Raw genomic sequence first — 14,695 nt, 5'->3', positions numbered from 1 at the left:
ACAAAACTGTAAGAGGAGGACTGGAGAACAGGTCTTCCCTTTCCAACGTGAATCTGAATCTGTCACCTTTCCCTTCAGCTTGTTCCTATTTCAGCAAAGCTCTGCCTTTTCTTGGATTGTAACAAATGCCTCAGAACTCAGAAAAGTTTCTGTTTTCCATGCTTTATTATGGTTGTGTGCTACACATTCCTACATCACTGTCTTCACCTACTTTCATGATGGCTCCTTTCTTGGTGGGTATTTCACATCCTTCCTGCTGCATTCCTCAAGATGGGCTGACCAAAGGTATTTCCCTTCTCCTGTGTTCTCTTTTGGATGGCCCTTTGTCTGAGGGAACTGCCACCTTTTGCGATCAGAGAATCCTGCAGAGGCTGTAGCGGCGCCATAGGTTGGTGCCACCCCAGCAGAGCCAGATGGAACCATGGCTGCCTCCTCAGCAGGTTATCTCATCCCCATACTTCCTTGTCAGCTCTTCCCAGTACCGGTCTGCAGGGAGGCAAAAATTGTGTGAGTACCAGTTGTGAAACATAGCTCATTTTTGAGGTTCTGCCTCAGAAGCTGTAGGTTAGGAGACTATTTATTCCACCTAATATTTTCAGGAACAGTTGAAGTTCCCAAGGTTCCTCACCTTTTTAGCTATTACTTGATTTTTTTGCTGGCTGTCAAATCCACATGAATTTTAATGCTATTCTGAATGTAGAAGTGGAAAATGAGAGATTTGATGATGTGAATCATGTCAATTTATAATTATCCTCAGGTTTATTTGGGATCTAAAATCTCTGTGAGCTGTTAATGTCAGAGCACTAAGCCAAAGCAAATGAGGTTTCACTATGTTCTCAGGAGCTGTTTTATGTCCCTATCCTCCAAAGCTAGGCCAATTTTATGTAAGTCATTAATGACAAATCTTTAACAAAACTGTCCTTGAGATTTTCATTTGAAGGGTGTATAGTAATTATGCCATTTAAATTGCTGAAAACAGTATGATTATCCTGTTGGTAATTTACAGGAGCAGATGAATTTATTTATTTATTTTTTTATATATATGTATATTTAATTATGGCAAATTTGAAGAAAAAGCCTACATATAAATGTTTCTGATATGTTTACATATCTTCATTTTTCATTGCATATGGTCCTTTTAGAATATATCACAATAGTAAATTTGTGCTTTATACTGCATTTGCTATTATCTCTTCCTTAAAGAGCAAATAATTAGTTCCATGACTCTGAATATCAGAGTGTTACAGGATTTTCTAGAATAAATTAAGCTTTCTTTAATGAGTCAAGAGTACCATTGCCAGAAGCCTTGCTAACTTGGTGAGGAAGTCTTTAATGTAGGTTTCTCCATGCTAGTGGTCACTGCATTTTGAGCAAGCCCCTGACAAATTTTCAGGAGTAAGTGACAGGATCTTTGGGAGTAAAAAACACCTTCTGATTCAGAAATATTCAAGGAAGTTGAAGTGCAGATTTTTTAATATACAGATAATAATGTTTGCTTTCTCATGTGAAAATATTTAGAGACTGAAGAAGATATTCTCATTGAATATGAAAATGAGTAGTGATTACAAACATTATTTAGAAAACTCTGGTGGAACTTCATAACTTTTTTTTTTTTTTTTTTTTTTCCTGCAAGGACTTTTTATTGCAGTTGATATTGCAGCTGAAGAGTTGTGATTTCCAAAATGTATAAAAAATGTAATTTCCCTAATTATACATATTTCCATTTCCACCAAATAATCATATTTCCAGAAAGAGGTGGAAAACAATAGCTTTAATTAAGAAAAATCTCAAAATCTTAAGAATTATATTCATTCTTAATATCTGATAAATACTGTATCATTGGTGTGTGGCATTTTTCAGGATCCCTGTCAGAAATCTTAGCTGTCAAAGACCAAGAATTTAAGGCATCATTTGTCCTTGAAATACAATTATTTATACAGATGGAGTTTTTGTTGACAATTCCGTATGTATAAATGCTATGTAGAAACGTTAACTAAATTAATGGAATCAGGATTTATTTAATTTGGATTGCTGTATTCTCTATATCATGTAATCGACACTCATGGCTAATGCTAATGAATATACAATGCATTTTTTTAAACCAGGAACAGCTCTTTGTTATGTAGCATTTTATTATTATTATTTTATTTTATTTTTCCTTAGAATTAGTTAAGATAGGTAGAAAGTTCTTCTAAGCTAGATTCACTGCAAATGACTCAGCTTTTTATGTAGCAGATTCTGCATCCTCAAGTTTCTCTTCATTCTGATCATTTCCCTTTTAAGTATCAGAAATGTTTTAGGCTAATAACACTGTGGACAGTACTTATGCTGATTTTCAGTGCATGACATAATAATTTTAGAGTTCTCTCACTAAAGGTAAATTAGGAATGACAATACATTGGAAGTCAGAATCACGGTATAGAGGGACATCAATGTATCTTAGCATTTCTTGATGTATTCCTTCTCTTGTCTCAACTTGCTCAAAACTTTTACTGTTGTAAAGATTATCATTTATACTAGGAAAGCTGCTACACTCTCTCTTAGATTACTTTAAAGATTAGATAACAGGTGTCAGTCACTCTGTGAAGAGTTGATTTAAGCACTGACGTTCAACCATTCAAGGCACTGTATCTCGATAGATTAGATGACATGATGGGTTGTGTGCAGAATTAAAACTTGATTTATCATGCAATCTCATTTAACTGTCACTGAAATCATTGAATTTTTCTGGCCTATAAATCACTGATATAATTTTCTATCATATTTAATCATCTGACTTCTAGATAATTAGTTAAAAGTTTATGAAACTTTATTGTGAATATCACCAAAACCTACAAAAATAAGCAGAAAATTAAAACTAAAGAGAAAGATCACTCAAGAAATACATTTTCAAAATTCTTTATTAGAAAGGAACCATGAAGGTCATATAGGAAAGACAATAATGAGTATTGAAAATAATATTTTTCACCAGAAGTTATACAAATGCTTATCCATTTCTCTGATATTCATTTAAGTGTAAAAATATTGTGTGTACCTGTGTATATAATTAGAAACCTGTGTATGCACAATAAAAAGCTGAAAAAATCTTTGTATTCCTATAATCTTCACTCAAATCACACTATTAGAGTTGCTCCCTCTGCATAAGAATCCTCATGCATATTCAAATATGGATCTTATTTGAATTCTTAATACCTTGAAAAGCTTTTCTAAGCCAAGTTCCCACTTGCTTATCACTTTGAAAAATCTTCCCCTTACAGCATATGGTTAAAATCAAAGTATGTCTACAAAACTGGCTTCTTGGCAATGTGCAAATTTTTTTTTGCATTTCTACCTTTATGTAACATTTGCAATTTTGTCGGTCATATAGATTTTCCAAATATGTTTCAAAATAAATTTAATTTGCTTTTTAGAAAATACATGGTAGATATTTTAAAAGTGGATTTTGTCTTTAAATGACATCTATGTTTGTTACATATTTGAAACTTCATAGTTTCAGAGTGTATCAAGTGTTCTTACCCAAGAAAGAAAGTAATATCTTCTACTTTTTTCCATGGAGTCTTTAACACGTACAGAAAGACAGTATTTAATGGAGCAAATTATTGGACACAAAAGACTATTTTCCAACATTCTCACCACCACTGATGCATTTTCACTGGCAATAAACAAGAGCCTTCAGATCATGCTCTTAAAAATCTAGAATGTTACTTGCCTCATGCTGCTCTCACCACTGCTGAAACACATCCCCACTGCCTCACTGTGTGCAGATTTGCTCTCCATAAATCTTGAGCAAGTGTTGATGAATATGAAAGGGTGGAATTTTTTCCACATGGAGGAATTTAATTACATACCTTTGCTTCATACAAACTTCCATTTCAGACACTGTTCTGTCAGATAGTCCCTCTGCTGCCATCTGCAGCATGGCAACAAAATGTAATGGAATTTTGGTGCTAAGGTTCAATCTCTTTTGTAATATCACCATCATCCACCTCTATTTTCATGGCTCAACATAATAAAAAAGGAGGCATTACTTTTATAGCAACTCTAATTTGTCAATTTTCTCCATTCCTTTCAACATTCATCTGCATGTTTGGGGTCTGGAAAAAGAACAGGAGATAATATGCCACTCTTCAAGGCAGTTAGATATATAATTGCTGCTTATGTATTACTTTTTGATTGCAGTTGTAGTAATTTTGTGTACTTCGGTGTCTTTGAGGATTTACACCTCAGCAGTTTGACAGAAATTCAGAAAGATGTTGTAAGGTAGCAAAATTTTGATTCTCAGATTTCTGTGCAGAAATCACAAGATTATCCTTCTTATCTTTCTTCCTTGTTCATTTCACTGTTTGGCCTGTCACCCAGTGATGCAGATGGACCACTGCTAGACTTCATATTTTCTTTCTTAGCAGTTATTATTTTGTTTGTCATGTGTCAGAGATGACATCCAAGCATTTGTAATCTTCAACATGATAGAAGTACAGAACATATACTACAGAAATACAAGGCTTCAAGGGGACTGTGTAGAAACAACTACTAATTTTTCCTTTATTTGTCCTTGTTCTATGTCATCTGAAGTCAATGGCAGAACAGTAGAATTCAGTGTTTAATGACTTAATTGAAGGTCTATTTTCTTTTCCAATGACTTCATAACCTAAGGCACCAAACATTTTTATTGGAATCAATGTCAATTAGCCTTCTTCTAAACATGAATTTTTATCTTCAGTAATCTGACTGCAAGACTGAAACAAAAATAAAATCCAGGAGCAAATAATACTCAGGGTGGAGGGATTTAGGAACAGAGCACAATTATTCTGCAGTTTATAGGGCTAATGCTCACATTACTGAGACTTAGAAGATAACTGATGTGCTTTTCATTGTATGTAGAGCATTTAATGCAGTTAGTATGACTTTTATCAATAATGAATTTGCTGCATTAATCAGACCAAAATAAGTGATGTATTGTCTGGGCCATTTTGATGTTGGTGGAAAACTTACATTTTAGCAAAAATCTCAAAAACAGTTCTAAGCTAAGAAATAACAGACTTGCTCATTGACACAGGTTATTTAAAAAAAAAAACAGTATTTAAAGATTTGATATAATATAGCAACATTTTTAATTAACAGTTTTTATATTTCTAGATTTCTCCATAATCAGTTTGTGATAAGAAAAAATAAAGACTTCTGTAGATGTCAGGGGGAAGTTCTTTACTATGACAGTGGTGAGGTGCTGGCAGGCTGCCCAGAGAGGTTGTGGATGGAGGTGTTCAAGGCCAGGTTGGATGTGGCCCTGGGCAGCCTGGTCTGGTACTAACTGTGGAGGTTGGTGGCTCTGCTCACTGCTTGTGGTGGGGCACTGGAGATTCGTGATCCTTGAAGTCCCTTGCAACCCAAGCCATTCATGATTCTGTGGTTCTGTGATTAAGTCTGAGAGAAAGCAATTCCAGACTCTCTAGTTTCATCTGATTCTCTTAATCTTCTCTTTTAGATTGTTACATAAGCAGAAAAACTACTCTACGTACTACCATGTTTGCATAAGTTATAACATTTATCTATCTAACTATATATATTTAATTCTTACCAGCAAATGAAAAAAACATTTGTATTAGTATTACAGTCAACGTGCTGATCTTTCATTTAGTGTGTATTTTACACTTTGTATTAATGGAAATTTTACTTCAGGGAAGTAATAAATAAAAATGATTTTTCCAGTTCTCCTCAATGTGTAAAACCAAAACTTCATTATCACCTTTCGTATACTGCTCTATTCCTATCACAGTAAATTATCCGAGATCATACTGTAATGAGATTCCTCAATTATGATCCACTTAATGGATGGTAAAGGCACCAGTAATTAGTAAGATTTATTTTCAGTTGTCTATGTGTTCATGTAAGAAACTTGCATAACTTTTAAGAGACAAAGACTGGCATTTTAAAATCCTAAAAATATTGTAATTAAGGTGTTTGTTACAGTCATTAAGTATTTTCTTCTTCTTAGATTAGAGACATATGTGTCAGAATTCTTTAAAGCTGTTGTTTGTTGATGCTGTAATTTTGAAAAAAAAAAAATAATTAAAAAATTTAAAAAACCTTGCCATTAATCTTTCAGTAATATTGGCTATTTATTTCAGCACATTATATTCATGTTAACACCCTAATTAAGCAGAAGCAAAAAATAATTTTCAGATATGCTTCAGTCATTTGGATAATAAACTGAATGAGTGAGATAAAAACTTGATATCTTCATCTAATAAAAAAGTATTTCAATATAAGTTATTTAATACCACTTTCATGATTAGTTTTATTAACTCATATAAATATTTTTGGTATAAAATCCTCAAAAACAATATTAGAGAGATTAGGTGTATTATACCTTTAATCTAGAAGATCAACAGTTACATCAGTCATTTTCTCATACTTTACAAAAGAATGAAATCTATGAATCACTGTGTGTAAGTTGTTTTCTCATGGAATTGGTTCTGTTGATGTTATAACTGATTTTGTAAACCTATAAGGTTTACCTACTTTATTCAGTGTAAGATTGAACTTTAGATGGAACTTCATTGTGAAAAAAAATTCTTCCCATGGCAATATTTCACAACTTATTTTAAAACAGAGAAAAAATCCTCATTGAAATGCCTCTGTAAACATTTGAATTATGATATTGTCATGTATATGACATCTGGGAAACTAAAATTCTTTAGTTTGCAAGCTAAAACTGATCACCTACTCAAATGTCTTGTAACAACAGTACAATTGGGATAGGATTGGATAGGATTCTCAGTCCTCTTTCAGTGTAATGTCACTACTGCACATCATACATTGGAGTGCATATTAAAACCAATTTGCTTTATGACAATTTTCTTAGTTAAAACAAAAGTAGAAATCATTACATTTTTGTATGCTTCTGTAAAATGGTTGGAATTCTGCTAGTCCAAGTAATAGAAAGTAGACTGTAAAAATATGTGATGATGCTACCAAAATAATTTTGGAATTAGTGAAATCTGAAGCAATTGCTAGTTAACATCATAATTTTACAGCAGCATTTCAAATCAAATGATAAAAAATGATCTGATTGTCTAAATGTTATCAAACTTTTATTCTCTACAAGAAAGGGGCTATTTAACGACCATTTTATTTTTTTTATTTTTTGTAACAGCTGAGGATGCATGTGGAGGAACTATGAGAGGATCCAGTGGTATCATCTCAAGCCCCAATTTTCCTAATGAGTATCATAATAATGCAGATTGCACATGGACAATTGTGGCAGAGCCTGGGGATACTATCTCACTCATATTTACAGATTTCCAAATGGAAGAAAAGTATGATTATTTGGAAGTAGAAGGTTCTGAACCACCTGCAATATGGTAAGTGAGAAACTGTAACTTTAATTTGTTAAGAGAGAAAGAAAGAAAGAAAGAAAGAAAGAAAGAAAGAAAGAAAGAAAGAAAGAAAGAAAGAAAGAAAGAAAGAAAGAAAGAAGAAGAAAGAAAGCAGAAAGAGGAAGAAAGAAGAAAGAAAGAAAGAAAGAAGAAAGAAAGAAAGAGAGAGAAGAAGGGAGAAGAAAAGAAAGAAAGAAGGAAGAAAGAAAGAAAGAGAGAGGGGAGAAAGAAAAACCGAGCAGGGCCACCACAGAGGAAAGAGAGGGCCACGCGAGAGAGGAAGGAAGGACCGGAAGGGGGGGACGGCAAGGAAAGGAAAGGAAGGTAAGGAAGGAGGAAGAAGGAGGCAGGAAGGAAGGAAGGAAGGAAGGAAGGAAGGAAGGAAGGAAGGAAAGGAAGGAAGGAAGGAAGGAAGGAGGAAGAAGGAAGCGACGGAAGAAGAAGAAGGAAGGAAGAAGGAAAGGAAAGAAGGAAGGAAGGAAGGAAGGAAGGGGGGGGAGAGAAGGAAGGAAGTGAAGACAGAGGAATGAGAAGAAGAAGGAAGGAAGAGGGAGGAGCGGAAGGAAAGGAAGGAGGAAGGAAGGAAGGAAAGCAAGGGAAGGAAGGCGGAAGGAAGGAAGGAAGGAGGAAGGAAGGAAGAAGACAGAAGGAAGAGAAGAGAGGAACGGAAAGGAAGGATAGGAAGGAAAGAAGAAGGAGGAAGGAAGGAAGGCAGGAAGAAGGAAGAGGAAGGAAGGAAGGAAGGAAGGAAAGAAGGAAGGACAGGAAGGAAGGAAGGAGGATGGCAAGGAAGGAAGGAAGGGAAAGGAAGGAAGGAAGGAAGGAAGAAGAAGGAAACGGAAGGAAGGAAAGGAAGGAGAAGAAGGAAGGAAGGAGAAAGGAAGGAAGGAAGGGAAGGAAGGAAGGAAGGAAGGAAGGGACAAAGGAAGGAAGGAAGGAAGGAAGGAAGGAAGGAAGGAAGGAAGGAAGGAAGGAAGGAAGGAAGGAAGGAAGGAAGGAAAAAAACATGAAAGGATGACATGCGATTTTTGCTTTTCTCAATATGTCCAGCATTCTTAAAGTTAAGAAAAATTAACCAAAGCAAAAGAAATTTGTTACTGTTGAATATATTGATGTATAATCCACATATAGAGATTCTAATTGCAGCTGTAAAATAATTCCAAAATATATTCAAAGACTGAAGCATCAAGTTGAAATTCACTGTAGACTCATTCACCACAGTTTCTGTGGGTCTGACTATTCAAGGTGAAACCTTCCAGGAATTTAATGATTTCAGAAAGTAAATGATGTTGAATCTTTTCATCACAGAGCTTTAGAAACACACTGGTCACAACTGATAATCACAGTCCTCTCAGGAAGAGTGTCTGCACAGACAATTGTATGTGTGGTTCCACTATATGGTGTGGTGAGGTTTGTTACAATCTCTTAGAAATTTTCATCCTGATCTGTGAGATACAAGATGCTGGATAGCTGTAGCATTTGTTGCTTCTTTGGGTTTTTATTTTTGTTGTTATAGTTTCTGCATGTTCAATTTTTTGGTTTTCATTTGTGTTAATTCCAGATATGGTGCCTTCAGTGAGGATTTCTGTTTGTTTGCTTTGCAATAGTAGCAATGTTTTTGCTAAGCAGACTTTTGCAGTTCTTGATTTCATTGTAACTGCATTGTCTGAAACAAGCTGATGAAATTTACCATTAAAAATTGCTTACAAGTTCAGACTCTATTCACTGAGGAAAAAAAAATAAAATAAAAAATACAATAAATGATATATACTATGGTTTTCTGTCATGGCAGTTTTAAGGCACCAGCATCATACTGTTCTGAAGACGTGAATTTGAAAAATTCTTGTGTTTGTTATTTTGGTTCAAATATACTACAAGATCACAAACAGGACATGTACAGAACTGTAAATCTTAAGTTGTTAATTGGATAAGAAAGCATTATGAGGACTATGCAGAACATATATATGTATTTGCATAATGGGCAATTGGCTTTGTTTTCTTATTTAAAAAGAAGAAATGAAAATATAAACCTAATGAGCTATTTTTATTTTTATTTATAAATTTTACAATAAGGAAATATCCCAGATTAAATAGTTATATTGTTTTGAAGACAAGTGTACATTTCTACAGATAATGCTTATAAATTATATTCCTTACAATCTTAGTGTATTGTAGAAGTCTGTATATTATCATCTTTACTGAATTGTCTTTCATAATAAGTTAATTCATATTGCCTCCTACATAGTTAATTACCTGTATTAGAATATTACTGAATTGCCATTGACTTTTCAAAAGGTTAAACTGAAATCTTTTCAACCAGCTGTCAACTAAAACAAATTTTCAATAATTAAGTACAATAATGATTAGTGAAGTAACATATAGACGATATGAATCACTTGATTAGATAAATGTGGATTTCATTTTTCTTGAATATATTTTGTGTATTCAGTCATGAGCTTAAGAGATCTACTTTTTTCTGTAAAAGGCTTTGACAATATTGGGATAAGATTATTTATAAATTGAAGTTTTCATTATATATGTATAAATAATTTAAAAAATGAAATACTAATTTAATAATTGATCATGTGGAGAAGTAGATTGAGAAGTTTGTGGGGGTTTTTTTTGGTTTTTTTTTTTTTTTCATATCATTTATGTTACCCAAATTAGACTTACATTTAGCTATGCAAATATACACCCCCTGAATACTGGGAAAAATAGATTTGGAGAGCTTAATCAACAACAATTTTTAAATTAGATTTACACTGTCATCTTTTGTATCCACTTAGAATATAGCTTTCTCTTTTTCAGGCTGAACAGACCCAGCTCTCTCAACCTATCCTCATAGGAAAGGTGTTTTATTTTCTGTCTTATTTTTTGCGGCTCTTCTCTGGACGTGCTCCAGCAGGTCTATCTATCTCCCATGCTGAGGACTTCATATCTGGGCACAATATTCCACATGAGGCCTCACCAGGGCAGGATCATCTCCCTCAACCATGCTTCTTGGCATGCAGCCCAGGATATGGCTGGCTTTCTGGGCTGTGAGGTCACATTGCTGTATTATGTCCAGCTTGTCAACCAGTACCCCCAGGTCTTTTTCATGAGGGCTATGCTCAAGACTTTCATATCCTAGCTTGTATTGGTAGTGAGGGTTGCCTCAGCTCTTTTGCAAGATCTTGAGTCTGGATTTGTTGAACCTCATGAAGTTCACCTGCATTCATTGCTCAAGCCTGTCTAGATTCCTCTGGATGGTGTCCTGTCCCTGTGGTGGGTACACCACATAGCTTGGTGTCATCAGCAAACTTGCTGAGGGTGCACTTGACCTCACTGTCAGTGTCACTGATATTAAAGAATATTGGTCCCAATGCTGACCCCTGGGGGACATTACTCATCACTGATCTCCATCCAAACACTAAGTCATTCACCACCTCTCTCTGGACTTGATCCTGCAGCCAGTTCTTTGTCCTTTGAACAGTCCGCCAATAAAAATCCATATCTTTTCAATTTGGAGAGAAGAATGTTGTGGGCTACCATGTCAAAGGCCTTACTGAAGTCAAGATAGGTGACATCAGAAAATCTTTTCTTGTCCACTAATAAAATTACATCACCATAGAAGGGCACAATTTGGTCTTCCTTGTGCCTTAGCTAGGCAAAGAAAGCCGTAGATTCCAGGAAAATCTGTTGCATGATCTTTCCAACTCTTAAATCTGTATCTTGTGTTGACCAACTTAATTTATCTCCTGTTGAAAAGCAAATTGACAGTTTCTAGTTCTACATTAGGTAGGGTATTACAAGAAGATTCTGCAAAGATATTAGATTTAATTGAACTTGAAATAATGATTCAGCTTGATTGATCCAACACATTTTTTTTCATGGTTCTGCTGTAAAGTGCTATTTTCAATAAAATTAATGGTGTTATAAAATATGAGCTTAGAGCTCTCATCCAGAGAACTGCTGAAGTAACCTGCATAAAGATCACCTTTTATTTTTTCTCTCTCTTTTTTTTTTTTTTTAAGAGCATATAATTGTTATATGCTCTTTATAATAATTATTATATAATTATTAGTAGTATTATTTTATTTCATCACTTTTTTATCATGATGAACATTACTGCAGAGATGCTTGAGAGTGTAGTGGTGTCTCAAATGTATGTCTGCTTTGACAAAAATACAAAATATGTATATGTTGTCATCTCTGTTGTGCTTGGATAAGGGTGTGCTTATGAGAATGTCTGCTTTAGCATCTGATCCACCAGTGGAATGCTCATACAAAATAATAAGACCTACAATTTCTCATTTCTTTAAGAGAAAAATGGAATAAGATGCAATTGTTCTTTCTAAAGCATAATAGCTCAAATTTATTACAGCAACAGTGTATTCTTCAGAACTTCAAAACTTTACTTATTTAACTTTCCTAAAATGTGAGGGAGGCTTAGAACTTCTTACGGTAAACTGAAGTAGCGAATTGTCTAAACCAGTACTCTGTGTCTGTTTTTATCCAAATACTGTCAGTTTTTGTAGAAAAATAGACACAACCAGTGAAAAATGGAATATACTAAATGAAAATGTGACAACAAGGCAATTTATTTCTGTTCTGAAATGTAGTTAGATATTTCATTGTTTGATATTACATATTTTGTAGATTATATTAATTTCCTTAGAATAATCAGTTACTAAAAAACAATAGCAAAAAAAAAAAAAAAGTTAAAGAAAAAAAGCAACATATTTTTTTATTTTTGAAAGAAACATTCTCTTTTGCATAATTTTTTAATACTGTTCTGTGGAGAATGAAATTCTGTATTCCCAAACTCTGTCCCTTAGTTCTGATACAATAAAATAAATAAATAAAGCCCCTTATGTTATATGAATGAGATCTATATCCAAAAATATTGTCTTTCTTTGTGTTCCCAAGCTGGGCAACCACTTACAAGTAAGTGGTTATTGTTTCCTATAAACTTGGTTTTCTCTTTCACCTGGGAACATTTCAGATGGACTTTCCAGTGGAAATGGATTGTTTCCACACAATTTTTAAATATTATAAAGTTTTTTTTTATAATTATTTTGCATAGCATGAAGTATTAGCTCACTTTATCCTTTAACGATTTATGTCAATCATTATTTTCCTTTTATGACAGAGAAAAAGTTTCTAATTAAAAAAAAAAGAAATACAAACACATAAAAACATTCACAAGTGAAAGCTGCTCTAAAAGTAATACCTACTAATTTATTATGTTGGCCCATGACATCAGAGGTAGATGTAGTTAATACGGCAGTAGAGGTAAATATTACATTTTGTTGCCATGCATCAGGTGGCAGCAGAGGCACAGTCTGACCAAGTGCTGTATGACATGAAAGTTCGTATGAAGAAAAGATGTGGAATTGAATTCCTCCATGTGGAAAAAATTGCACTAAATTACATTCATCAATTCTTACTGAACACTTATGGAGACCAAACAATGGATGCTAGCACGGGGAGTTGATGGGAGATGTGTTTCAGCAGCAGTGGAGGCAATTTGAAAGAAAAACTATGTTCTAGATGGCCATGCACAGCTGTCACATGACAAACTGAAGTGTCTCAATCAGTTCATCAAAACAAATTGGTGGATTACAACCAGGAAATCTGTACAGAGCTGATTTACAGCTTCAGTATGTTCAAAACTATGGTGATGTCACTGGAATATCACAGTTTCCAGCAGGTGGGTTTCATGAATGCTCACATTGGAACAAAAAGAATAACATATGAAAGTTTGTCAGAACTTACTGAACCAATACAAGGATGAAGATGACAGTTTACTGCATCACATCATTATTGCTGACAAGACACGGTGTCGTTACTAGAAGATGCAGTCAAAATGGCATTCCATGGAGTAGTGATGTGAACTCCTCATCAAAAGGTCAAGACACAGTCCTTGGAGGGTAAAGTGATATGTACTGTTTTGTTGGATAGGAAAGGGGCAATTCTTCTGTGTATTTTGACTCTAATCACTACATCTTGACTATGAGTAGGCTGAAGGCTTGAACGTCCAGAGTCAGTCCAGAGAATAGGGCAACCTTTCTCTTGCAGCATGATAAAGCCACACCCCACATCAGCTTCAAGACTGTGGAATACATTGGCAGTCTTGGCTGCACTGTCCTGTGAAGTTTAGACTTGGCACCTTCTGACTTCCATCTGTTTGGCTGATTAAAGACGGACTGTGGGGCAACATTTCCCAGCAGTAACACCATCACAGAAGCTGCAAAACAGTAGGTCACCTCCATAAGAGGAGATTTTTATAAATGTGGCATGTGCTTTTTTTCATAACTGGTGCAAATGCATAGCTAAATATGGTAAGTGTGCTGAAAAACAGTGTTTTGTAGAGGAGAATTTGTTCAATCAAATAGTATTAATGTGTTTTTGAATCTGCTGTAATTTTCTTGGAAATACTTAAGATGTACTACTTCCAGAGCTACCCATATATATGTAAATACATTATCTGAGCTTTTGATCTTTAAACCTTCTTATATATATACATATATAAGTATATAAGGAAAAAAGTGTCCTAGATAAATAATACCAGCGTGTTGATTAAGTGTTGATCCTCTTTTGATGTTTGTAAAAAAATAGCTGCATTTTGTAAAATCTTACTTCCTGACTTTTTTTCCTGAATATAAACTCACAAACATTGCTAATGAAGTTTAAAACATTAGTAGAATGTTTTTTAAACATTTTAAGCATTTAGTCAAACAATATGCATCATTTTATACAGGAGCAATACAGTTAGACTCTGAGTTTTTTGTGAAATAAACCAATAATAAATTTATATCTAAATATTTTATGAATGCTGATAACTTCACATAATACTGATATTTGATCCAAGCATTCCAAAGTACATTTTGTATCAGTAAATATTTATACTCTCATTTATCTGACTGGGATGATAAATTAAGTAAAAAGAAGAAAATGCCAGGATAAAATAAGGGTGTGAGGTCTTCCTCCTTGTGTAGGCTCTCAGCTTCTACTCTTAGTGATTTGAGAACTTCCTTAGCTTTTTTTAAAACTTTTTTTAATGAAGTGTTGACACTATCTTAGGCATGATTATAGTTTACTCACTAGTTGTCATAGAAAGATTTAGAATTTATATTTAATATTCAGAGGAAGGACTTGTGAAAATAATAATTATGAGTAATATGATACTAACAGGAAAGTTAAAAGACTCCGGTGACAGACAGAATATAATCTGATAAGGCTGATTTCAAATTTAGAAGACAGCGATAAAACTGGTACTGTTTAACACAGTAAAAATGCCTTCAGAAGTATGTTGTGCTTGAAGCTAAATAGATGGG

General features: G+C 34.2%; 1 protein-coding gene across 6 annotated transcripts in view; it reads left to right on the top strand.

Moving 5' to 3' along the window:
- Positions 1 to 14,695, top strand: part of CSMD3 (CUB and Sushi multiple domains 3) — a 467,721-nt gene that overhangs the window by 122,736 nt on the left and 330,290 nt on the right. For all 6 annotated transcript variants that reach the window (XM_032442883.1, XM_032442886.1, XM_015856173.2 and 3 more), the window contains exon 5: positions 7,154 to 7,361. In XM_032442883.1, coding sequence (XP_032298774.1) covers positions 7,154 to 7,361 — 208 coding nt within the window. The remainder of the gene's footprint in view (positions 1 to 7,153; positions 7,362 to 14,695) is intronic.

This window comes from Coturnix japonica, chromosome 2, assembly GCF_001577835.2.
Source record: "Coturnix japonica isolate 7356 chromosome 2, Coturnix japonica 2.1, whole genome shotgun sequence".
NCBI lineage: Eukaryota > Metazoa > Chordata > Aves > Galliformes > Phasianidae > Coturnix > Coturnix japonica.
The sequence above is the reverse complement of the archived record's forward strand: the minus strand, read 5'-3'. Positions and strand labels throughout refer to the sequence as shown.